At 37.4% G+C, this 27,220-nt stretch overlaps 1 protein-coding gene and 1 pseudogene across 1 annotated transcript; one reads left to right on the top strand and one right to left on the bottom strand.

The window, feature by feature from the left end:
* Positions 1–19,185: 19,185 nt before the first annotated feature.
* Positions 19,186–20,412, top strand: LOC148957355 (uncharacterized). Its single transcript, XM_089115431.1, has 2 exons — positions 19,186–19,543; positions 19,637–20,412. Exons 1-2 carry the CDS (start codon positions 19,186–19,188, stop codon positions 20,410–20,412), a joined length of 1,134 nt encoding a protein of 377 aa, XP_088971557.1.
* Positions 20,413–22,943: 2,531 nt separating this feature from the next.
* Positions 22,944–27,096, bottom strand: LOC135685010 (uncharacterized; annotated as a pseudogene).
* Positions 27,097–27,220: the final 124 nt, after the last annotated feature.

The following is a 27,220-nucleotide window of genomic DNA, read 5'->3' as shown; positions in this document are numbered from 1 at the left end:
TCATGTTCAAATGCTGAAACAGAGCCTAATGTTGATGAGACCACTGATCGCATGGATGCTATGGTTACTGTGGATATAACAGATTCTTTCGTAACAAGTGTTGATGAAAACAATGATGATGCAAAAAAAATTGTTGATGTCCCTGTTCAAACAGATTCATGCAATTGCCGCTGTTTTCGCTATAAAGATGATGATGTATCGTCTCAGGAAAGTACCACAGATAGTTAAAAAGAAATCGAAGAATCTGATAATGAAACAGATGAACTTGGGAGTGATTTAGAGGAAAGTAACGAAAGTGATACTCAGTATAAAAAATAGTAGATGTTTCTCAAATACCCTTGCCTGCCCACAAGGATAAATATTTTCTCATTTTTCTCACGTTATTCCAGTCATGACTTGTACCTGGTTGTCTGCAATGTGTCTAAGTTTTTTGAGGTGATCTTGTATAATTTGGATGTGCTGAATTAATGTTAATCACTGTAACCTTTTTTGGCCAATTTTTTTCTCTTGTGCCAGATTTTTGAATTGAAAAGAATTCTTAGCACACTCACTAAGTAAGAGAAAACTGCCATCTTTTTTTGGTATTAAAACAAATCCACAGATAGTGCTTGAACCAGTTACTTTTAACATTTCTGGTGGATTAAAATTACTGCCTCATTAAAATGGGACAAAGAAAATGAAGCAGTTGGACTTACACAACAACAAGCAATATACACAACAACAAACAATTGATATTATGAAATCTGAAGTAATTATTTTAGGCAGTTCAACCATTGTGAAACAAAATACTTCCGAGAGGAAAGGAATTCCAAAGTGGTGTACACAAAGTGGTGTTGCTTTGAAGGCAAGGTGAACCTGTTACCTGCTGCACCTGCAAACAACAAATTTGATCTTGTCATTGGTGAATCAGCATCTTCATGTCATTTCCTGCACAACATCATGCATTACCATTTTGCCTTGGCAATGGTCCAATTGACCAGCAACCTGGAAGAGATCTCAAGGTAATCACCATCCATTGTCAAGTGTATCATCGAACAACTGCAGGAGAACCACTCCCTGGTGAACGCTCTCAATATGCCCAGCTGTACTTAGAGGCTCTACAAAAATGCAGACCAAAAAAGTAAACTTGTGTACAATAATTCTGCAACTGCTGCGACAGGAACTGATGGCTGCTAACCCTATTATCAGGTGTTATCAAAATATGGAAAATATCATTCAACATAAGCAAGCCCTTGCAGCTGAAAATAATCAGCCAGTGCTCAGTTCAGTTCAGTTTAGTTCCGTTGTAGTGCTTCATATCAGGATAATCATACCACGTCATGCAATTCAAGAGAGACGCTATGACATGCCAATTGTTAAGAACTCATTGTTAGTATTTGTAATGATGATCACTCTAGTGTTATTAACCGCTGCGTAGTAACCATACATAATCATTTTATATCATACGATTGTAGTGTAGAAGCTAAATGTTGTTGTTGTTAACTCAATCTTGTTATGTTCTGTTCTACTGAAGTGGCTCAGATCTTTGTCCTTCGTGCTTGTACTCAACATTTCTAGCACCAATGACTGCAGATATAGCAGCTGTCTTTTTTGTAGATGAAAGGAGGACTTCCTTATCGAGCCTAATGACAGCTGAAGATATTTCCAAACAACCAGCAAAACATGGTGAAAATAAGAGCAACAAACCGAACAGTTGATCCAATAACGTTTTTTTTGCTTTTCTTCTACAGTGAAACATGGTTGGCAAACGGAGGTTGCAGGCAACACTGCCCTAACTCAACAACAGGTTTTGTAGGTCAAGGCCTGGACATGCAAGGGAACTAAGGGTTGGCATCCATGAAGCATTTTCCACCATCCATTACTCAAATCTACTGATTAAACAATACTTGATGGATGAATTCATGAATATCGAAGGTAATGATATCAATTTCATAAGACAAAATCAATCTCAGCTGAGGGTCTAATCCTAGCAAGGCCTAATTGATCACATTCATACATGTGCAAAAGAAGTGCGTTCTGATTCCCCCTTCCCCACTTTGGCAGTGGCAGTAGCAGTACCAAAACAACTAACATGCCAAGATGGCAGGGAAGCAATCATTTTGAATTCGAAAGGGTCTTAAGGATTTCTGCCAAAATGAATTACTGAGAAATCAAACCTCAAAGAGCAAATTAATTGTTACAAATTTTGTTGTAAACTTCTCAACTGATTTCCTACATGCAAATGCCCACTTAAAACCTTATGCTGATATTTTTTCTTTACTTTTTTGAAGCATACTGTTCAATGTTGAAAATGTAAAATATAGAGAAGGCCTTTGCTGGTTCATGAAAAACAGAGTTCAAATGAAGAAAGAAATGTTGAAAAGTTTTGATTCCTGAATTCAGTTATTCATAATCATCATCATCGTCATCATCAGCATCATCATCATCATCATCAGCATCATCATCAGCAAAAGTTGTACCAATAATCCGAATTCTTTGTCATATAAATTTTTGGCACAATCTTGGTTCACCTGTAAATGTTACCCAATAGCAGAATTTTTCCTTTCCTCTGTTCTGTCATAAAATTTCAGAAAAAAAGCAGCAAGAAAAATTGCAAATACTTCAGTACTGCAATTTCAAGAAAAAAGTAGCCTGCGTCACAGACCATCACCACCAAGGAGGAGAGTGGTCTGTGCAACGGAGGCCAATTTAGTGTTCTGTGATTTTCCCAAGATCTTTATAATTATAATGCAGCGTGTTATTTTGCTAATGGTGGCCTTGTCTGCTGCCATCGGCAGTTGTCTTTCGTCGTCCAGCAACATTAATTTTGAGTGGATTTGTGCTCTTTGCTTCAAAGAGTTGCAAGAGCAAGGTGACAGAAATCTCATTGAAGGAAAAAGTTAATTTAATGTTGTTGATGAACTGAATGATTTGCCGTTTAAAGTGGTCTTAAATTATAAGTATATTTGCAAGCGTTGTTTAAATGCTCTGAAGAAACGAAAAGGTTACGAGACAAAGCTTGCTGAGACAGATAAACAGCTTTTTATTGATTATATGAACAAATGCAACAGCGAATTGAAGGTACATCGGCCTACCAGTGAAGATGATGACGGACAGCCACCATTCAAGAAAAGTAGCAGAAACCAGATGGGTGGAAACAAAGAGTTGGCACATCAAAAAGTTCTGAAGTCCATCTGTGTCCAGACAACTAAATGTTTTCAACGGTATACGCCTCTTGAAAGGCCAGTTGATGAGGGCACAAGAGTTTTTGTAAGTGCAGAATGGCAATCAGTCACCAAAGAGAAACAGCTACCAGTGCCATTGGAATAACTTGGTAAAATGCTTGTTAGAGGCTCGTATAAACAAATTGCAGCTGCTGCTTGGAAGAGTGAATCCTTAAAGCCATACATAATCAGCCTGGTTTTGAAATGTATTCACAATGAATGTGCCAGACTAACTGCCAGAAAAAACCCCAGTATGATGCGAAAACTGAAAGGTGAAGACATAGTGAAATTCAAATTTGAAGACCTTAATGAAGACATTTTTGCTAGAGCACTGTTATTCCATGGTATCTTGAAAACTGCATCCATGAGCAAACTTGAAAATGCAAGTTACAAGGCAATGAATTACTCCATACCAGCTGTATGCATGGCAGCTTCCATTTGTATGAAAGCGCGCTCACCTCACGCAACTTTGATGCAGTTGCTTGTGTCATTGATATTACAACATTGCAGCTTAACGGTAAGAATTTGTTGTTTTTATTAAGTAGTAATAATATTGAAATCAGGCTACAATCAAAGGGCAGGGCTATGTTAGTTTGTTAGGTCATGTTAGTTAAGGTACGTGGACCAGACTCCAACAGATTGCTGCAACCATCCCATTCAGACCACCATTAAATGTGGGTAATATTTACTTTCTCAAAAATGAAACTTAAAGTTCCAACAGAAATGAAAAAACACAAGCAACTTTGTAAATTTACTTATTGAATGAAGAGTTCCATAGATATGGGTTCTTTACAGTGCAGAAATGCTCTTTATGGTACTATCTGTCTGCCACATCCCAAATGACCCTGAGTATATCTCTTTTAAGCTGCATTCAAGTATGACATTTTGTTCAACAATGACTTCATTTTTTATTGAAGTCTGCAATGACGCGTTTAAGGGCTGTTAAGCTCACAGTGTCACATCCTTGCATTACTAAAAAGTTGGATGAGTTTGGAAAGATGCAAGAAAAATCATTTTCTGCTTTGACACAAGGAGGAAAGGAGGATGCTGTATTCAAAATGCAAACTCTACCATCGAGTACAATGATTAATCAAAAAATTGTGTTTGATAATATTGATTATCAACAGCATGTCCATTATATGAGTGAGAGTCATCAAAATCCTTTCTATCATTGGGTTTCATACTGTTCCACTGAAAATCGAATTAGTGCTAGTCATTTGGTACAGAATGAGCCACAAAAGTGTCTTGATGATATGCCTAATTCTGTGTTTCTTCCAAACAAAATAGATCATTCAAAACAACGTCAAGATTATATATTTCTGACAGCAAGATTGTGCACAGAATATATTGAATGCCTGAAGCCGCTTGGTAGTGTTGTCAGAAAACACATGCCCCACAAACACTCTAAAGAAACATTCAATGCCACAAAAACAGTGAGTAGTGCAAGTAAATATTGTAAATACCAAGACTGAGTAGTTCTCAAACATCAATCAATTGTTATGTTAGAGAACTGTCAGAAAGTATCTATTAGGGGTGTGTGTTGTTTTTGCAGGGGGATATTGTAATGCAGGCTTTTTGGCCATCTTTGGGGTTTTGTCTAATTTTGATGATTCTTATTGGGAAAGATATTTTAATGGACTTATTAATTTTAATTGGTAATGTAGCCTATCTTTGAAACCCTAACCTTTATTATAAAAGCATCACACTTAACACAGTTGTGTAATATATTGTATTCTTTGAAGTAAAAAAATTAATCAAATTTTGAGCATATTTGTTCAGCAGCTTCAGTAAATATATCACTTCCTCCTGAAATGTTTTGTGACCTTTCATTTTGGTAGGTTTCCTCCATACTGTTGAAGATTGATGAACTGTTTGTACAGTCTTTGATTTCCCAAAAAAAATTTTCATTATCAACATCAACAATTTCTTCTGCTATGTCTTCCAGCTCAGTTAAAATTAGTGCATTCTTGTCTAAATCAAAATCAGAAAACACATCATGAATAGCCAGAAGTATGTTATTTGCATGTATGTCATTCCAGATCTCTACACACTTTTTGATATCCCAAGTAGAGAATATCTTGTCACAGTGCTTCAAAACCTGAGAAACTTGTAAACTCAAGGTGGATATTTGGGTAAGTTACTGGTTTGACATCAGCAAGACCATTTACAAGAAGGCACAATATAACTGTTGTTTTAGTGCTGAAGTTTGATATGGAGTTACATTCCTTTTTGTTGCCAACAGTTGCAACCTCACTATCTCCTTTCTATGGCATGAAATTGAATTTCCCCAAGCACTCTGATTGATAACACTCACATTCTTGAGCACAACAATCACAACAATTACATCCATGGAGTACCTCTTTTGATTCCTTTAGATGAGAGAATTCTCTTAGAAGTTTTTTACGTCTACAGTCTCTGCAATAAATATATTCTTTCATGTCATCATTGCTGTGTTTCACTAAGTGACCATTGTATAAAATATGTGATCTTTCACCTGTTCTGGGATGCCAGCATGATACATCTCCATTAGATGCATTTGTGGAATTCTGATTCCATCCTTGCATAAATAAGATCCCAGAGAATCAACCATTGTTCTATAAATCAGGCTGCACTGTTTTCTTGTTCTACAGAAAATTAGTGTTCCCTTTGCTTGATCTTGCCTTGATTTGATGTCAGTTATTACAAAGCTGAAAACATTTTCTATTGGGAGACCACTATCCAAGAACTTAGTGACGAACTTGAGATTTGGCTTCGATGGGCATTTTTCAATTTCAAAATTTTTGAATGGATCCAACTGCAATGTGGAGAAAATTTTACCTTTTGTGCTTTTTGAAGCAGTTCCAGTAAAAACAGCCAATCTTGGATTATTCAAAAGGGATTTTATTTCAATTAAATTTCCAAACCATTGGCGAAAAGGCACTCCAGTTCCTTCTTTACCACCTCCAGGCAATCCCCTACAAATTAGAAAATTTATCAATTATTAGTCCCAATGAAAATGAAAAGCGATAATCAGTTACATGGCATTTTATTCTGTTTCTTTTGAGTCTCAATCTGAGTATTCTTTTTGCTACATCTTTTATGGCATTTAGAACTACTTCAATCATCTAAAGGACATCACCAAAAGGCTCTCACAATCAGATTTGATTAGCAAGATACAAGCAACTGCAGCAATTATGCACTTAAACAGTTAACTGCATAAGGGTTGGAGTGGTTTAATGCTACAAAATAAAGGAAGCTCAACTATGGAGTAATTTCCCAAAGCCTATTCCTCATGCTGTATTTATCTTCTTCTGATTTAAAAAGTACAAAACCAATCTTGTTTCTTTTTTGTAATTACTGTCATGTTTTAAACCTTTTGTAAACGGTTCAATCTAGATAAGTCCGTACTTTTCTGGGACATGCATATTACAGTATCATTTTAGTATTCTTCTACTGTGATATTGAATAAAATTGAATTGAATTGAACATCCTCTTAGCATGTTGGGCTACATGTCAACTAAACAAACGTAAATATCAATGTCTGAGAGATATGTCAGTGCATCAGCACTGCAGCTGCAATGGATAAAGGACCTTTGGTCGCATTTAGTTAAAGATAATCACATCTATATGTGTAACGTATATAATTATTCTTTTCAACCAATATCTTCTTCAAATTATTATTACAATCTTTAATCAGTTGTAACTTATACAGATGTTGATGAAAAAACTCAGCTTCTAACCAACATGCCTATTCAACAAACAAGTCATGAGCTAAATAAATGACAATATACCGGTAGACAAATATTCAAAAAGCTTACCAGTGAAGTATACAGTGAGCTTCATCAACAACTACAACTTCACAATGTCTACAAAAACATTCTGACTGATCTCCAAAATTTGTGGTCTAAAAGATCTTCCGGAGATATATAAACAAGTGAAACTTGGCCATCAACTATCCTGTCCAGAACGCTCTGGCTTTGCCCGTTGTAAATTGCAGCCGCGCTAACTGCACTTTGCTGTAGCTTGTTCACTTGATCAAGCATCAGAGACTTCAAAGGAGAAATAACTAGCACTGTACTTGTGCCCAAAGCTTGATCATGGAGCAAAGCTATCAATGGCGGTATACACTGAAAAATCAATGATTTTCCTGACCCAGTAGCCGAACTGTAATAAAGATCTTTCCCTCTGAAAAAGGAACGTAGAGGTTCTTTTGATCTTCATATAATTCCATAACATTGAAAAATGAGGCAACCATCAAAAATTGTTCTTCTAACTCGCCTAACTGATCTTAGGAAAACCATGGATTTGCTGGACTACTTGTTTTGGCCTCCATGTTGAATAGACAGCAGGGGAACTGCTGCAGTAACAATCACGCTGAATTATAATTATGCGAAATAATATATGCACTATGCTAATTTTCCCAAGATCTTGGGAAAATCGCAGAATCGCAGAAAATGGCAAACTTTTCTTTTAATTCACCAGAAAAAGAAATATCAAACAGTTGATGCTCCTTGACTTGGTGTTGGCATGCTTACACATTAGAGCTCTTTCATTAAGAATTGAGGCAGCAGTAAGAACTGGCTGCACTGCAGCATTAAAATTATGTACATAAAATAATGTCTTTCTCAACAAAATTCTGAAATTAAGTATGACATTTTCTACAAAGCCAAGAGAAATTCAGCAACAAGCACACAAAAATCGGCCTGTTGTCCTTAGCACATTTACAGATTTCCCTATGTCATCTTTTACAAGGCATCAGTTCCAAACATACCTGAATTGCCAAAATCAATGAGAGAACTGTATTGATCTTTATTTTAAAGTGAAGCGTTTAGTAGAGTCTATCAAGAAAATATTTAAAAGAAAGAAAGGGATTCATTGAAAGTATTTATAGGGCACAAGCAAACTCCTTATTATGGCACACAATAAGGGTTGATATGATCGCTGTGTTGGTTGCACACAAATGATTGTAAATTAATTTTGAAATGTCATCGCGATCCTTGTTCTACTTCCCTCCTCTTTGCATTGAGGCTCACTGTGTTGAAACAGTTTATTACGTTCAGATAGGAGATATCTTCCGGTCACATGATTCAACCCGCTATTAAAAGAACAATAGGTTTGTAAAGGTATATAATACCCCACCCATGCACTCAACCTCAGTTTTTTGGAGCGCATATTTCATCCGGCTCTCAAGATGAATTGCGACGAAAATAATTTGCTACAAGAGGACCTTACTCCAGACGACGTTTTGGCAAAGTTGAAGCTAGATGACACCGAAAATAACCAAAGATCAAGGAAAAGAAAAACAATCTCAAGGGGAAAAGTTTGATGACTTGCAAAGCCAGGTGAAAGGCGTTTCAGATCGTCAAAACGTCAAAAAACTGACATGGGCACAGCAGCTCAGTCTGCTCCAACCGCGGCTCAGTCTGCGCCATCTGCAGCTCAGTCTGCCCAATTTCAGTCAGCTCAGTCTTCAGGATAACCAACAAATATTGCTTTTGTTGATTTCACATCAAACTTCTTTCTCTCTTCAGGCCTAATGTATACATAAGCAATACATCCGAATGTTTTCAGATTTGATTTGGTTTTACATGAAACATACATTCATATGGTGTTTTGTCCTTTAATGCCACATAGAGACTTCGGTTCTTCAAATAAACAGCTGTATTTACTGCTCTGCCCAAAATGCTTTGGGTACATTTGCATGATGAATCATTGATTTGGCAGACTCAACTATGGTGCGGTTCATGCATTCAGCAAGTCCATTTTGAGCTGGATTGTATGGAACTGTTGTTTCATGCTTTATACCTTGCTGTTTCAGATATTCAGAAAAATCATTTGAGCAATATTCACCGCCATTGTCACTTCGCAAAACTTTGACACGTTTTCCAGTAATATCTGTCATGACATTGACAAATTCTTTGAATTTACTCAAAACTTCAGATTTTTGCTTTAGATAATAAACGCATACATAACGTGAGAAATCGTCGATAAATGTCACAAAATACTTTGAACCACCAATAGAACCAATGTTCATTGGGCCACATACGTCAGTATGAATCATTTCCAGAACATCAGATGTACATGATGACGAACTTTTAGGATATGGCACTCTTTGTTGCTTTCCCATAATACATCCTTCGAAAATTGCTTTTTCCGCATTTGCATGAATTTTATCCATTCCATCAACCATGTTACGATCAGACAACTTGACAAGATTGTCAACTCCTAAATGACCATACCTGCAGTGCCAAAGATCCAAATTCGAAATATTTTCAGCACTGTTTGCTTGTTCAGAAGAAAATTGTTTCAAGAAGTACAGTTTGCCTCTCAATTCTCCAATTCCCAATACTTTGGAATTATGGGAGATCTTGCATTTGTCAGATTCAAATTCTACAGTAGCTTCACGATTTGTTAAAGCACGCACAGACAGTAAATTTCTTCCCAAATCAGGCAAATACAAGACCTCATTAAGTGCAATTTTGTGTGGTTGTCCTCCGATATCAGTGGTTAATCGATAAGTTCCTTTTCCAAAGGCAAGAATGGTTTGATTATCACCAAGAATAACTTTAGATGGCTGCTCGAATTCAATAAAATCAGACAATGAATCTCTGTCGTAAGTCACATGCTGGGTAGCACCTGAGTCAATAATCCAAAACGATTTTGGTTCATGCGCATTTTCACCAGTGTATAAGGCTTCTTCATACATTGTTTCACTATTGCCTTTTTCCTCACTTAGGTGTGCAGAATCAGCATTCCTTGAATAATTTCCAGGAAAATGCAAGTACTTTGCCTTCTTTCTTGGGCAATCTCTTGCAAAATGTCCTTTCTCTTTGCAGTAGTGGCAAGTTCCAGTGAATGGTTGAACGGGAAATGATCTCTCTGGTTTATTCTGTTGGAAACCAGAAGTGTGTCCTCTATTTCCTCTTCCCTGCCTGCTGTTAAATGCTTGTCTTGCTGATAGGGCATCCCTTGAGTTTTTCAGTACTAAATTATCTGACTTTCGCTCATAGTCGTTTAACAAGATTCCTTTCATCTTTTCAAAGCATAAAGTTGTTTCGCCAACGGCATCTAAGGCTGTAATCAATGGCATATAATCATCGGGTAGACTTGCCAACAAAGTCATGGCCAATTCTTGGTCATTTACTTCAACGCCCATTTCGCGTAACTGATCATGCAAGGATTTCAAGTGATTTATATGTTCCAACATATTTCCATTTTGTTGAAATTTACAAGAGTAATACTTCTGTCGTAATCTCACCTTTTGTAAGATTGATTCACGCGCAAATTGATTCTTCAGGGCATCCCATGCCTCTTTCGCTGTGTTTGTATCGCGGATGTGAATTTGTTGTGAGGGCTCAACAGCGAGACAAATACTCGTCCAGGCTTTCTTTGTTTTTAAACGAAAACTTCTAATTTCAGCAGCCTCAGCTTCAGCATCAGGAGCGACAGCGGTACCATCTGCATGTTCGAATAAATCATTGCTTTCCAAATAGAGTTTCATATTGAAAGCCCATGATCTGTAATTCCCGCTAATCAATTTAGCGAATTTCAGAACATTTCCAGCAGAGTCATCCATTAAAGCCATTCCGTTATCAAACAAATTTCAATGATCCTTACGAACGTTATTCTGCGGCTTATCTGGGCCCATAACCTATTAAGATAACAGTGTAAAGAAAACACAACTTGTATCCGAACATAACATGAAGAAGCAATCAATAACGATACAAATTCAAGAGTTAGATAAATCGAACAGCAAGCGTGAGAGTCACAAGACCGGAACTACGCAGTAGGAATATAACAAAACAATAGTAAACAGCATGATTAGCGATAAGTATATAGCGGTGATCATAATAGAAACTAATGAGTTCTTAACACAAGTTACTTCTAAACTCACAGATCAAATTAGCTGGAGGTTTGAAAACTTGAACAAATTTAAAAGGATGAATCTTATCCACCCATCCAAATTTGAAGCAAGAAAGAACGCTCCACCTCAAGAGCAAAAGCATTCAAGAGCTGAATTAAGGGACATTTATCCAAATGCGGTACGGAATCCACTTGCACTTGAACACTGTCTCAATGTCCTATATAACAGTAGGGAAATATCTGTTTTGCTCGAACCAAGTAACAAGAGAGCGGGACGCTTTCATCGCCAAATAGAAAGAAAGATGAAAAAGACTTGTCAGAGCTAACGAAGAGCCCTCCGAAAGCAGACTGTTGGGGAGAGAAGCCGTTGAAGAGGATAATTTGTTTGAGGTGACAAATGAAGTTGAAGTAGAAGTTGATATTGTTACTAAAGGCAAACCCTCAATCCAAGATTTGTTGACCATTCTAAAGAAGAGAGAACTACAGGATGCACTTCTTCAGGCAATGACAGTTTTGGTGCTTGCTGCAGTAACACCATTAACAAGTGTTCATTGCGAAAGAGTCTTTAGCAGCATGAAAAGAGTTGTGTCGTCTTCAAGGTCCACTATGCTCCAGAAAAGAAAAGAAATGCTAGTCTGCCTTCAATTTAATATAAGATGTCCTTTAGGTAGAGCATGATAAATGATGACAATTTGATTTCATTTATTCAAGATAAAATAATTTTGGAGTAAAATTAAAAATTATAGTTCATGTTCAAGAACTCTTTTTATGAGTGTTCTGTGTCTACAATTCATCTTCATAGCATTTTCACTTTTAGCTTTTAGACCATTTTGGAATCGTTTAGAAGGCATTAAAAGGGGGTTCTCAGACAGATTTTGTGAGGGCAATATCAAGCCCCTTTGATTCTATGAGCAACTTTTTTTTCCTGCCAGCCGCCCCTGCTGTTGACAAGATCGAACATAAGATGTTATATATTTCTGCCTTCCAAAATCACGGTCAAGTCATCTTGTCTTATAAGACTCAATGAACTCTTTTTCATCAACCCGAATTCCACAATACTCGAGAGGTGACACAGGTACGGATGCTCTCATTATGTTATGAGGTGACACAGTGTCGAGTGCTATCCAAGCGGCCTCTGAAAATTGGTTTACATGCACTCCTATCATTGGCAACAAACGTTGTAGAAAAGGAGCCAAACCATCGTTGAAAATGACTGTGCCGAGCTCAATTGCAAGATAGGTTTCATTGGCCAATGTGTACTGCTCTTTCGGGGCAAGGGTCCAGATTGTATGGTGTAGTGATTCATTCACGTTTTGCGTAAGAGCACCTTCGCATCCTGCGAGAAATTTTGAGTCACCGAGCTTTTCGAATATGGGCTGTATTACCTTCACAACTGCTGCAGGGATGGGGTTCTTGATGGGTCTGTGTGTGGTTTCTTTAGTTGCTATGTCTCTATTGAAACTATACGAAGATGATTTACCCTCAGGTACGAATAAGGCTTCATGACGGGATTCTAGAGGCAGGTCCGAATAATGCTTCAGAATAGCGTGTGTTGCCCTTGACATCTCCTCAGCATTGCTTCCCTTTCTCTAAGCACAAGGCCATACAAATTCTGCATCGTATTAATTCTTTGCAGCGTGAGACGTCCAATCCCGCCTAACCCTTTGCCATCGTCTAATTTCATAAAGCAATCCTATTACTCTATAATGAAGTGCTGTTGCGTTAATTAGAAGAACTACTGCAAAACAAGAAATATTCCATAAGATTGAAGTTACATAGAAATTACCTGCGCACAGCCATCATAATTTAGCTCACAATCGTTGTCATGCTTAATGTACCATTCCAAATACTCCAATTGGGACATCTCTTCTTTTTCCTCTTTATTTCAATTCTCGTGCATACAGTGCAAGAATTGAATTTGGTCGTGATGTCTAAAATTTTCCCTATATCCACTGAAGCTGCGGCGACGAGTCCACTTTTTGATGACCAGCCCCGAGACCCCCACAAACCACCAAAGCTTGTAGCAACTGTAATAGAACCGATGGTTTTCCAAAGTTGATGGACCTGTTTCTCTCTTAAATTCTTTTAAATCCTGGGCAGCTTGACACAACGAAATTTCTAGTACAGTGTTGACTTGCTCTGAGAGGTATTTTGTATGCTTTCCCCATCGGGGCTTCAAAATCGGCTGAGGCAAGCCAATGACACTACAGAATTTCCTTGCAGCTGAATGTCCCTTACCGATTAGCCTGAAAGCTAGTATAGCGGCATGATTCACCTCAAAAATATGACCACTTTTCCTGCTTATATTAAATGGCTGGTTACTTTGTTGAGAAGGACCTTTGTCGTTTACACATTTGAAGATCCATGTTGTACCGAGTCCTTGGCGCCCCTTATCGTGAGACAATATTTTAAGATCGCAGTTGCAATACTTGCAAGAAGCAACCCTTGTTCTAACAAGGACGGGCTCACGAGATATAGCTCAGAAGCTGGCTTAAAAAAATCACCATCCAACAACCTTTCATCGTTTTCAGATTCGGAACAGTCAGCCAATGATTTGTTGCTTAAATTTTCCTGGAACAAATCATTTTGTTCATACCAAGAACCTTTATTCGAGTCTTTAAGAAAAGTTTTCTTTTGTTCTTCGAAATTTGATCCCTTTTTCACTCGGCTCTTGGACTTTTTACTTTTCTTGTACGAAATTGTGGTGCTCCTATAACGGTCCATGATCGATAATACTGAATTTCCTTCTAGTTAGAGCTTGTTAAGGATACTGCGCACTTAGGGACCCTGCCATTTATATATAAGGCATGCGACCACAACCGCAGAACAAGGATAATCGGCTTAACAGGTCGAGCGTTTTGAAAACCACAGCTAGAAACTTTGATAAGGAAATTATGGAAACCTTCGTTTATATGGGATTTTCTCCATTTTCAAAACTTCTTCTAGTTTCAAACTTGGTATCATTATGTACCTTGTAAATTCGGCTATCAGAATATGAAGAAATCGAAAAATTGATGTTTTCGCCCTGAAACGTTTACCATAACCTTAAGTATGTGTTGTTCATTGTGAAGAAGAATATTTAAATCGAAGGAAACTAGTTGTTAATGAGAACACACACAAACTGCTTATGACATATAGAAAGCCGCATAAAGAAGCATCTTCAGATGCTGTTGGCAGATGGATAAAAAATGAACTATCAAACGCAGGAATTGATGTGAACGTATACAAAGCTCACAGTTGCAGAACAGCAGCTGCAAGCAAAGCAAAAGCTATAGGAGCTCCATTTCGCATTTTGTACATTTGTAGGAGACTTTGCTTCCACAACCATTCTTGCAATATCCCCTTTTCTCAGATTTGACAAAAAAATGTTGATTGCCATCAAACCTCTTTGTAGCATTTGGCTGTTGACCAGCTTCTCTCTTTCTTGCAGAAAATGTTCAAACAAGACTTCGCAATAGCTTGATTCGGAACTCTTTTTGCCCCCAGTTTTTTGCATCTGGCTGATATTGCTCCAGGATCCAAGCATATACAATTGCTTGCTTGAATAAGTCAAAAATGGGCATCCACCATCTGTATGTCACTCTTGTCAAATTCTGATGGTACAGCATTTGATCATTGGTATCAACTCCACCCATTCTTTTTCGATATTGAATTACACAAGGTGAGCATATTCTTGTGATTTTTCTGCAGTGTCTTTTGGGGATTTTGTGACAAAATCAGTTTCTGATGGCACTACCTTCCTCATAGAACTAATGAGGAGAACATTTTTTGTGTCCTTCCACTTAGTAACCACAGCCTGTGGATCTTTCATCCTCCAAATTATTTCTCCTGTCTCTAGCTTTGCGTTTTTCACCTCTATTGGCAAACCAACAGGACTAGGTCGAATAGTTGCCGTAGCAAGTATCCCTCATTCAAACAGCTAATCTATAAGGTCCACTGATAAAAAAAGTTGTCAAAAAACAACTTTTTGAAGCCCCATTTATTTGGCTTATCCTTCATGTATTGTTTGATGGAACTTCTGCCAGTAAATGGAATCATGCCCTCGTCAATACTATTTTGCTGGTATGGTACCCAAACTGTTTGAAGGACTGCTGCAGCAAATTCATCACTGGCCTTACTTCGTGCAGTTTGTCATCATTGGGATCATTCCTTGGTAATGACGTCATGTTGTCATTGTAATGCAGATATCTGAACATGTTAGTGAATCTGTTTTGACTGAAAACACCAGTGATTCTCTCTTGACCAAGTGCCTCTGACCAATAATCCCGTACATCACTCAGCTGACAGAGGCCCATGTACATAAGACATCCACAAAATGCTCTTATCTCCTCGTTGCTTGTTGGTGTCCATCTCATTTTTAATGATGCTGCCCTGAACGTATGATCCAGTTTTGGCTCAACATATCTGTTAGTTTCACTAACAATCAGTTCCATAATATCGAGTGTAAATATCAGATCAAAAGTTGCATCTTTTGTCAAGTGTAATAGTTGGGCCAGACTTTTTCTGAATGTTGTAAAATGCAATCCTCGCTCAACTTTATCTCAAATCAGCCCATTGGTATCAAAGTCTAAAAACGATCAATAATTTCTTGTTGCCCTTTAGTGGCAAGTCGGCAAACCTTACAAAACTCCTTGAGCTCTGCAACGTTTGTTCCAGAATAATCGCTGACCAACGTTACTTCAAAATCTTCCTGACTGACAACAAAGTCGGGGCTATCACCTTTGCTATCTGACACCATTTTGAACTGAAATTTGGCAAAGAGATTCCCTGATATATAGGGCTCAAAACGAGGCTATTTACCAAAGGGTGCCCTGACATGGAAAGCAAGAGGGAAAATTGTACTTGCCATGCGCAAATTTATCACAGGGAAACAAACCAAGAATGTCTTGGTCACACGCTACTATTTAAAAATATATTGCTATGAATTTTTACTGTAGTTCCTGGACCCAAAGGCCACATTTTTCAGCGCGCATTACAAACCTCAGTGTCCTTGCTGACGTGATTAAAGCTACTCTAGTAAGTGCATGCGAAATTGTTAACAAACAAAAATTATTTTCCAAAATTTATTGTTTCGAAATTATATTGTTTTCTTATTTTCAATTACTATTATCAACGGTAAAGAAATATTTTGTGCAGGAAAAACGGGCAGAAGTACAGAAAATTGCCCCATTTGTCGACTGCATATTCACAACACAATTGGAGATCTTAGGAACCAGGCAAAAGATGCAAATTTTCAAAATGATGCAACTTCAAACTTGGATGCAAATATCAACACCAACCGCGATGACGATGATGATGCAAGAGAACACATCTGCCACTGAAATTCCATTTGTCTCTTCCACATCCAAAAATGAAATCAAAGAAATAGTCAATCAGCTCAACAGGCTACAGCCATTTATGCCTCCAAAGAATAGTATGCATGGTGCTGAATCATACATCACAATGTCTAGTAACAAATGCGCCCCACACTACAAAACAGGTGGCCATATCAAAAAGGCCATAAGAAATCAGAAGAAATGTCATGTCAGCACTGTCCACAAAAGATTTGCACAACATAAGGAAGGTCTTCTGATTCCCTATATGAATGGAACTGAAGGCCTATATCAAAAGCTAGAAAAGGAGCAGATTCAATTGAAACAATCCATAAGATTATTGTTGAACTACAAAAAATGCTAAGAGAAGCAAGCTGTAAAACAAGGTGCCACTTTTAGGAATCATTTTGGGTCCAACGTCATATAGTTAGTCATAATGAGATAAGCATCACTATTATTGATCAGCAAATGGTAAGGCTGTATCAGGAACATGTCAAAAACTACACTCTGTTTATAGACGCAACTGGCACACTTATAAGGAACCTTATAAGGAAGGTCTGCTAATTGCCTATAAGAAAGCATTGGAAAACCTATGGCGCCAAGCAAGATAATAATACCTCTTTCCAGACTTGATGCTGGTGGAATTACAGAGCTGATTTTCCCTAGTGGAGATGATATGGCGCACAGGCAAACTCCTGTACAGTAATTGCATCACTGACGTGCAAATATGTATTGGCAGGAACATTTTGAACGAATAGCCATTTCGAAGACCCCTTTCTTCTTGCTGACCATTACAAAAAGATTTTTCAAGAGGGGAATGTTGTCTATGGTGCCATTGGTGAAATAGATGGTCAACCTTATTTATCAGTCGAAGAGGTCGTCCAGCTTTCAAGAAAAGATCTAATGATCTACATGATCTACATGATTTAATGAAAGTTTCCTAGGCATATACGATGTCAATGCTTTAGCTGCAAAATTGGAAAGCCTTTTACAGGAGAAGAAAATTTGCGTGCATCTTCAATTTGTAACCTGATAAGTCTCTTGTCTTCTGCCCGAAATCCGAGCAATTATGTTTTCTAGACAGCCATAGACATGGTAATAAGGGAGCAGTTGTTACCATAACATCTAAAGACAAAGTTCAAGAGTTCTGTATCTACTTGGATTTTTTTTAGATGGCATTACGAACAAAGTATCTTTATGAGTAATTTAACATTAATTGAATGCATTACCACTTATATATGAATAAAATTAAAAGTACCCAGAAAAACACAAATAAATCATTCCAACCTCACCAAAAAAATTATAGCGCTATTGGTCACAATGGTAACAACCAAGCTCATAGGATCCTTACAGCTACACTTTGGCAACTTCTGAAAACTACACTAATGACAGAGCCCACCATTCTTGCATTCCTGTTGAATATATTGTTGAATTATTATGTGTATATACAATCATTCGAACTGCTCATTTGCACGATAGAAGGTTTCCAGCTGAGAATTTATCCAAAGAGACATGTGCTACCTTGTTAAGGGGAAGGGGAGGGGTCAAGCCCCCAAAAGTCACTCATGGGCATTGTTTTTTTTACTTTTTATCATATTCCCATTTGTGTGCATATTCACAGAAAGCCAAAAATTGTCATGTCGGTATAATTTGACTTTCTTGGTTTGGTTTTTTGACTTTAGGACATGTGATGTGAATTACAGATTTTAGGTGATGTGAATTGTCTTTTACAGACCTTTCCTTTGCCTCTACAAATGTTTCTGCTTCATTTCAATTCTTTCTACACTTTCCTCTGCCCGTACCTCATGTAATTTTTTAAGAACAATGTTACTATTTTCTGTAATACGTATAGGCTCCCTCATTTGGTATCTTTAAATGTTAATTGTAGAAACCATGTCTTACCAAGGGCATACATGTTAAAAGCCCTGAGTAGTTGTTTCTGTATGTCCTCTTCAGCAAAGTCAATCTAACATGTTTTGATGCGTATTTTCTGTAACCCTATTATATTTATACCTAAACAAGCTTTTTGCATCTTTTCTTGCTACAATCCTTGCCAAAATTGTTGGAACACTTGTGTAAAGCTGAAGCTTTTTTGAAAAATCACCCCCCCCCCCCATTACAATGTTGTTCAATTCGGCTGTTTTCATCCTGAAGGTAAAAATTTCTTCACTGAAAGCTGTATGAAAGTATTGAGAAAATAAATCAACATTGTACGGAGGGAGGGGGTCGAAATTTTTGAAGCGGCAGTGATATTTTGGTGAGGTAGTTTTAGACTTGCTTTGTTTATTTGCATGCTGCAGTGGGAAAGTGTTCCAGTTATTTTTGGCAAGGATTGTCTTGAGAAGGGAAAAATTGAAATATTGAATTTGACTTCTCAATCTAGTCTTTTATACACGAAATTATGTCCCTGGTAGTGACTTTGAGGTAAAAAAAAATTCCAACCACTCATGGGGGAGATTTGATATCAAAACTGCAGGGCACTTGAATTGACCTTGGATTTTGACAAGGGGATCGTTATCTGCTCACGTGTCAAGTTAAGGAGACCTCTAAACACATTAGAAACTGGTAGCGTATTTCTAAAATGGTATAATATGAAACTGTGGTTGTTGTAAGAAACAAATAGAGAGAAAGTAAGAAATTTAGTTGCGTTTTGTATCGTAACGAGAACGAGGCTAAAAGCTTTCACAATTTCATATTGTGTTTCTAATTACAAGTACACAACGGGTCTTGAATTCTCAATTCAATTATTTATGTAGTAGGATATAAAAGCCTGTAGAGACAATTTCGTAACAGATACATCACTCTACTGGAACCATACAAACAAAACGATGGCAAGTTGTCAAAGCGAAAAATTCTGTGACGTGACCCAAATTTCTGAGCAACCTGAAGGGCTTGAAAAAGATGTCAGGAGACAAGCGTATCTAGTAACATACAGTAGAGCGGACACGGGGGCTTTCGATAGAAGATGGTTTGCCGACGCAGTTGTAAATGCTTTTAAAAGCGTTACAAAATCAAGTATTAAGCAGTGGTGTTGCTGTCAAGAAAGGCATGAAGATGGTGGCACACATTTCCATGTGGCGTTACTTTTGAACAAAGCTATGAGATGGCTCCGTGTATGGGAATACTTAGACAATTTCTTGGGGATCCCAGTGAAATTTTCTGGTCATGGTCAGGCTATTATCAGGCTATGATCTGGTCAGGCTATTATACTGCATACAACTATGTGCTGAACGAGGATCTGAAAGTTGAATTCAGTAGGGGGCATCCAAAGAAGGTGATGAAACCAAGAACGTATGTTGCGTCAAAAAGAGCAGGGAAAAAAAGTTAAAAGTCACAAACTTTCAAAAATTGAGGTAGCGGATTTGATTATATCAAACAAAATTTCAAATGGACTGGAACTTCTGCGCCACGTCAATGCTCTGAAAAAGAATAGGAAGACAAAGCTGTATGAATTCTGCATAAGCAGATCGACGAAGACGCTGGTAGAATTTACTGGCACTGTATGGGATGTGGAAGATGCAAAACAGACGATGATGCGGCAGCTAATGAAAAGAATGGACATTCTAAAAAAAGCTTTGGAAAACCGTTGCATTTGTGAAGGGCAATGGCTGATATGCGCGCAGGAGCTGCTGGAAAAAAACGACATTAGCAAAAAAGATTTTTCAGAGGCTGTGAAGGAGCTTTTAGAAAGAGGAAGAGGACGAAATATCCTGATAACAGGTCCCGCAAATTGTGGCAAAACATTTATACTGAACCCGCTCACAAGGATTTCCGAATCTTTCTGCAATCCCGCAACAGGTTCCTTTGCATGGGTTGGGGTAGAAGACAAAGAACTTATATTTCTGAACGATTTTAGATGGGAAAAAAGCATGATACCTTGGTCGGATATGCCATTGCTCCTTGAGGGTCAATTGGTGCACTTCCCGGGTCCAAAAACCCACTACACAAGAGACATATGCTTAGAAAATGGCACACCGATAGTTTGCACTAGCAAGGGACCAATAATTTTTGTAAAGAATAGTGTCGTTGTTGACAGAGAAACTGAAATGTGTTAGAATATACAAAAAATAGAGCTATTGTTTAGTTACGAACAATGACGTTTACTTCCGCTTTTATTGCACGCTGTCATGCTGTGAGCTGTAAGAATTTACTTCGTCTAAGTTTTCGTTTGAGTTGTAATCGCCGTTATGTTATGGATGAATTTATCTTAAATCGCTTGTTTCTGTGCGTAAAACTCCTTATTTTAACAAAATGATGGCAGTGAGGTGGCACCATTTTAAATTTTGTTAACAAGTAAGAATGGAAGACTGTAAAGATATAGCGTCAGCTCTCACTGTTTTGCAAAACTGATTCTTTGAATTCAACATATTTTTTAACTATTGCTACCTTTTTTATCACGTTTTCTACGGTTAAAACTTGTTTAAGCACGCATTGATTCCTTATTTTTGGCTATCTTGAAAATAAATTTATTTATTTCTATCATGTACCATAGAACCACATAAGCTCACGTTGAAGAAACCATTTTTCTGTACAAATACAGCATAACTACAAAGATATAAGCGATTTTATGGAGATGGGAAACGCTTTCCACTCAACTTAAAGAGATTATGTCTTTGTCTTCTATTTCATTTTGTAGTGGAAACCGTCAAAATCACCTAGGAACTCTCAATTTTTTCATTTATTGAAGCGTTGACAATGCAGAAGTTGATGTAGTTTTCATTTCAAGGTATAGACATCAATTTTCTATCTTAAACTAATGTTTTTATGTGAAACATTTCTTAAAAACAACCATTTCTAAATGGCAACCGTTGTGGTAACCGTGAAACTGGGCATTGCATGCCCATAATTAGACACCTTTGTGTTTGCATTTACTCTGCATTGTTTTGTAAATACGGTTTGAATAACATATCGAAGGTTGATTATTCTAGATTTTTGTTTCTTTATTGTTGATATAATTGGGGTGTGAAAAACATGACAATGCTCTATTTTTGAGACTTCTTTCGACTAAAACGAAATAATCTTTGAGCTAAATAAATTCTCGGACTTTGAGGCAATCGAGATAAGAAACAAGGAAACTGTCGATGAATCATTTGAAAATAATATTTCATTTATGGATGGAAAATCTTTGACTGAGCAATTGTATGCTATTTTGCTCAGATTTAGAGGGAAGAAAATTGGATTCATTACAGACATTGAAAAGGTTTTTCTTTCAATTGCAGTTAAGGACATCTTATGGGTTAAGGACAATGACAAAGATCCTCAAATTGTTTGTTATCAGTTTTGTGCAGTAGTATTTGGCCTTTGTTGCAGTCCATTCATTATCAATGCCACTTTGCAACATCCCATGAAGAAATATGAACAGCTCGACCCAGAACACGTCAAATTAATGCTGCATTCGTTTTATGGCTACGATTTATCAACGTTCCAAACACCTGAAAAACACGAAACAAAAGTATACAAAAGGTTCATTGAAGATAACACAACAATAAAAGGTGAGAAGTCCTTTTGTAAGTCAACAAACAATACTGCAGCTTTTTCTTATTCAATAAGCGGCACCGCAGTAACATTGAAAGATATGTTTTGATTACAGCTGCAAAAATGTTTGATCCCTTTAGGATTGATCTCGTCTATAACTTTAAAAGCAAAGCTACTGTTTCAAGAATTGTGCTTGTTGAAAACAAATGGGATGATGAGCTCAACCAAGAACACACTAGGATTTGAAAAAGATGGTTATTTGATCTCGACAAAACAATTTCTATTGCTGTACAAATATATCTGTTTGCTGAAAAAAAGGAAATCATTTACAATATAGATCTGCATGGGTTAGCTGATGCATCTATGAAAGCCCTTGGTGCTTGCCTATACGCAGTTTATAAAAGGGAAAGGGAAGTAAAATTGAGTACACTTGTCACAGGAAAATCAACAGTTGATCCAGTTGATCCGGTTGAAAGGATTTCAATACCTCGGTTTTGAGTTAACTGCAGCAGAAATACTGGCCAAACTTATGTTTAGTGTCAATGAATCTCTTGAAGAAAGTCTCTTTGTTGGAAAAAATTTCATTGGACTGACAGTCTAAATGCATTGTACTGGATAAACACGACTAAGGATTTAAAGCAGTGTGTTGATAACAAGAGTCAACAAGATCAAATGCTCTAGTTTGTCTGGAGGGTGAAGATTTGCACCAGGTCTTGACAATCCTGCCGATGTTGCATCTAGAGGAGCATATGCTTCCTCTTTAGAGCAGCATGGAAAGTGGTATCAGGGACCTGCATGGCTCAGGCTACCTGAGCATACCTGGCCACCCTCTCCAGAAAATTTTGAACCTGACAAGGATGCCTTAATTGAAACGAGGCCTAACTGTGAGCTTTCTTTGCTGACCAAACTGGAAACTAACAGAAATTTATCTACTGTTATCAATGTCAGGAATTTTAGTATTTACAATAAATTGCTGAGAGTAACAGCTCTTGTATTGCGATTTATTGACAATCTAAAGGCTAAAGTTCGCGAATCAGAAGTCAGAGATGACGGTTCAAATGACTACGAGGGAATCATAACAGTTGGAGACGTCAATAACACATGGAAATTGTGGATTTTGGAAATTCAACATTATATCACATCGAACAAGTGTTACAGTTACTAAGAAAAGAATCTTTGTTTGTTTGTTGATGCAGAAGGAATTGCCAGATGCAAGGGACGATTCAGAAATTCTGAAGTGGCCTATGGAGAGATATATCCTGCGATTTTGCCAAAGGATCATGATTTTACAAAGTTAGCTGTTATGGCTTGTCACAGAGGGGTTTGCCAGGGGCGGCTGGGAGCAAAATTCAATTGGTATTCAAGGTAACTAGAAGAAGCCACGCCCAAAATGCCTCACCTTTTTGGAAATTACTTGAGATGTTTTCGGTAATAATCCACTAAAGAGTTTATATTATGTTATCAATTATTTCCAAATATCTAAAAAACTTCACAAATGTTCGCTTGAAACAGTCTATTTACTTCTTTGAAAATCTATCATATCTTCGCTGGTTACAAGCTTTGAATCTATCTACAATGACATCCTTAAAAGATGAATTTTTGGCAAGATTTCTTAACAATTCATGTTCCACATGTAAGAAAACAAGATTGTCCTTTCTAGTTTGCATCATATTCGCCCTGCTGCTTGAAATCAACCTCTTCAGTCTGCTGAATATCCGCTCACAATGCACACTTGTCAGTGGAATAACAACTGCCAGCTCAAGCAAATGAACAGCTTGAAGAAGGGCATCTTCAAGCTCTGCCCTTTTTATCACCGTTAAAAGGTCTTGTATAGTCGCAATTTCTTCTGGGACCGGCTCTGTTTCGCCAGTTGGCTGCTCTGGTTGAAATTTCATCTCGTTCTTCCATTACTTCAGTTTCAATCAAACAACTTTCCTCTCTGTCTGCAGTTTGCAACTTTTTGAAACTTGTGAAATTTCTTGAAATTATTTCATCTCTATCCCGGACAACTTTCTTTAGCAGAATCGCTATTTCAGAATTTTTATATAAAAGATTGAGGTTATACTTGGTTGCCACAGGGTCCATAACACCAAATGGATAGAGCTGTCGCAGCTCGGCTAGTAAAGCTCGTTGCTCACTAGAATTTGCGAATTTCCTCTCAAAAAACTTTGTGGGGTGAACGAGGTTAACCCACTTAAACTTCTCAAGGTTTGAAAAGCGCCAGGCTAGTTGGGATAAAAACATTGTCACTATTCTTTTCCCAAGTTCAACAAGGGAAATCTTCCAGTTTTCCTGGGCCATCTATGGCTACCTCCATATTCTTCCACCCAACTCTGGCACAAACTGTTGGGATTATTGGGTCTAACTGCATACTATCCTCCCAAATTTGATTGAAATCAAAATCATACAAGGCCGTATGAAAGTCATTAAACATTTGCATCACTGTAATCATAGGCGTACAGTGCTTGAATATTTTTCGGTATAGTTTTAGCATAAATATAAATTCAATCTCTTGTATTTGAATCCCTAAGGCTCTCGACAAACTTTAAGTTTTGGCCTTTTCTTTCCTGTCATTGGCAATTTCAAATAAAACTGTTCCAATGGTTTTGCAGCAATTGTCAATCACTCAAATCGCTGAGTCGCGTGTTAACCAACGAGTGTCCCCAGGCTTGGGCAGGTTTTGTCCAAGATGATTTGCCCATTTAGGACTGCTTTGGAAGAATGTTACAATTTTATCAGTTGTTCAAAAAAATTTTGTTTGCTGACCTTGATGCACATAAGGACATCTGATGGGCAACGTAATGATTATAGTAAGCCACTGGAAAAAGCTCAACCATCTGTGCTTGAACTCCACTAATTAATCAACAATTAAGCCAAAAAAATATACTTTGTTGAAAGTTATACTTAGTTGTGTCGTTGTATGTATTTTAGGTTAATTGCAAGTTTACTTGATTGTCTTTAGAAATCTCCTCTGGCAGTGAAGGACCCTTTCTTTTTGTATTGTGCCTTTAATATGGCAGAAAGCTATAGCACATGTAATTATGATGTGATAAAAAAAAGAATTTCTGAAATAGAATCTAAAAACCAATTTTTACATAAAAACTGGGTAAACGCAAGTATTTCTCCTTTTCTAAGGTAGTTAGGTTTAAAGGAAAAATCAACAGATGTTAATATAAAACATAACAAACACAAATCCTTCAACTTGTCCCTATTCCAAATTGCAGCCTTGATCAGAAAACAGTTTTGCAGATCCTTTTGGCAGTAAATTTATCGTTGACCTTAGAACAGTTATCATTGAATATTTAAAATTTTGCTGAAATTCAACTAGACACTGACGGAAGTAGTGAATGCATACATTTCCATGATAGAAAACTTGCTTCCCTTGCTTGTTTGTGTATTCCCCGTGTCCTCTGTTTTGACCAAAACCTAATCATTATCTGTAAATAATCTTTTGCAGCTATGGCAACGCTTCACTGATGCTGGGGCATTCTTATTATCCTGACGATGCACCAAATGAAATGCTTTCTTCATGGGTCTGTCAGAATTCACGGGTTCACACCCATCTGCTGTTGCTGATTCGTCTTTAGGAAGAACTACGAATTGGTCTTCTAGTTCTGGATGTGCAGATGCACTAGGCTGGACTTTTTCTACTTTGATTGGGGTAAACTGGCAAGTGTTTTGCTCTACCCCAATGACACGACTAACAAAAAGCTCTGGGCCAGCTTTTTCTGATCTTCTTTCTGCTCTTGGGGCTTTCTTTAGACCAGCTGCCACTTGTTTTTTCAAAGAGCTGAGTCTGGCTTGGCCTGAAGTTGAAAAACACGTCAACATGCTGCTGGCGTCGTATTGGGCTCTATACACTCCATTTCCTGGGTTCATTGTAATATTCATCAGACCACTGTTGCATCATGACACTGACATATGCGACATTCTTGGGAGTAGTCTCCTCTCGGCTGAATTTCTTTTGCAGATGATGTGCACTCTCCAAGCCATTCGTGTAAAATCTGCCAGTGATACTCAATGACTTTCTTCCACTGAGAACTAGATTCGACTTAAACTTGTCTGCTCTCATTTTCGCAAACCATGAATGGAATTCTGGGATGAGAATATCCCACACCACCTCCAAGCTAACCAATTTAGTCCAACACATCATCTGCATCAGCAAGACCAAGTTGCTCGACTGGGCCTGACCGTGCTCCATATATATATATCAGACATTATTGGTTTAATGCTTGCTGGATTGGTTGGCACCTAGTGTCTTCAGTTTTCTTTCTTCAGCTTTTTGCAAAGGTTGCATGCAAAAGAGCCTTCTTGTTCTCTGGAAAATGTCTCTAAGTGCTGAACTAACAGCAGAATCTAAATCGTGACCAACTTTCTTGATATTAATTGTGTCAGACTCCATGAATACAGTTTCAAGTGCAAAACGCCTGAAAAAAGGTTTGTATATGTTATTAATGTAAATATCACATTTTAGGCATCCACCTCAACCTATATACAAAGTGTTAGTAATGTCCAGTTTGGTGTCTCCATATAAGACAAACATCACAGGAATTTGAATTGGAATAATTGAAATTTACAATATACACCAATAATGATAAATTTTGATAAAATTCATAAATTTGCTATTCGGACCATAAATCAGCCATGTTGTATCTATTAGACTCTAGCTTTGTTTCTGCACATGATTTTTGACAGTTAATGGTAGAAATATTTTCATTTAGACAGTCTTGTTTATACCACAACTGTTGTCTGTATATTATAAAGTGTTTGCTATTTTCTGAATGAGATTGTCTTTCTCTTTGAACAGGACTTTAGTGGCATTAAAACCAGCCTCAAATCTTGCATCAAACACAACATCTTACTTGAGCAATATGTCCATACTTTGTTGATCTTTGGTTGAATCTAATTTCATGACAGCTGCTCTAACTATAACTTCTGGGATTGCTTGTATTTGAAACTGAATCATCTTGTCATCAGGATCAAGAGTGTATTCATGAGATTTTTGCACCAGTTGTGGGGTCCATCACATCCATTCAAAAAATACAGTGCAATAGCCTTTCCCAAAGAATAATACTCGTTTTTTTCAAATTGCTGTGAATCATGCTTAAAAGTTAGTTTATTTTCAGCTCCTGTCATCTTCTTATCTACTGAATTCTCAAACAATTTACAGAAAAGTTTTCTGCATACCTCACCTCCATCAACGCCCTCTTCTCCAACAAACTGTATTTCAATGTTTCTATCATTATCACCGCATCCAGCTGCATCGTTAAACAAATTGATCAACAACAATATTCTTTGTCATCAATACTCGCTCTGTTGCATTTGGAGTTACATGTTTGAAAGGACCATGTTGTTTTTCTTGTCATCTTCTAGTAATTGCTGATACAG

Source organism: Rhopilema esculentum, unplaced genomic scaffold, assembly GCF_057945365.1.
Source record: "Rhopilema esculentum isolate cy_ngs unplaced genomic scaffold, ASM5794536v1 HiC_scaffold_31, whole genome shotgun sequence".
Lineage (NCBI taxonomy): Eukaryota > Metazoa > Cnidaria > Scyphozoa > Rhizostomeae > Rhizostomatidae > Rhopilema > Rhopilema esculentum.
The sequence above is the reverse complement of the archived record's forward strand: the minus strand, read 5'-3'. Positions and strand labels throughout refer to the sequence as shown.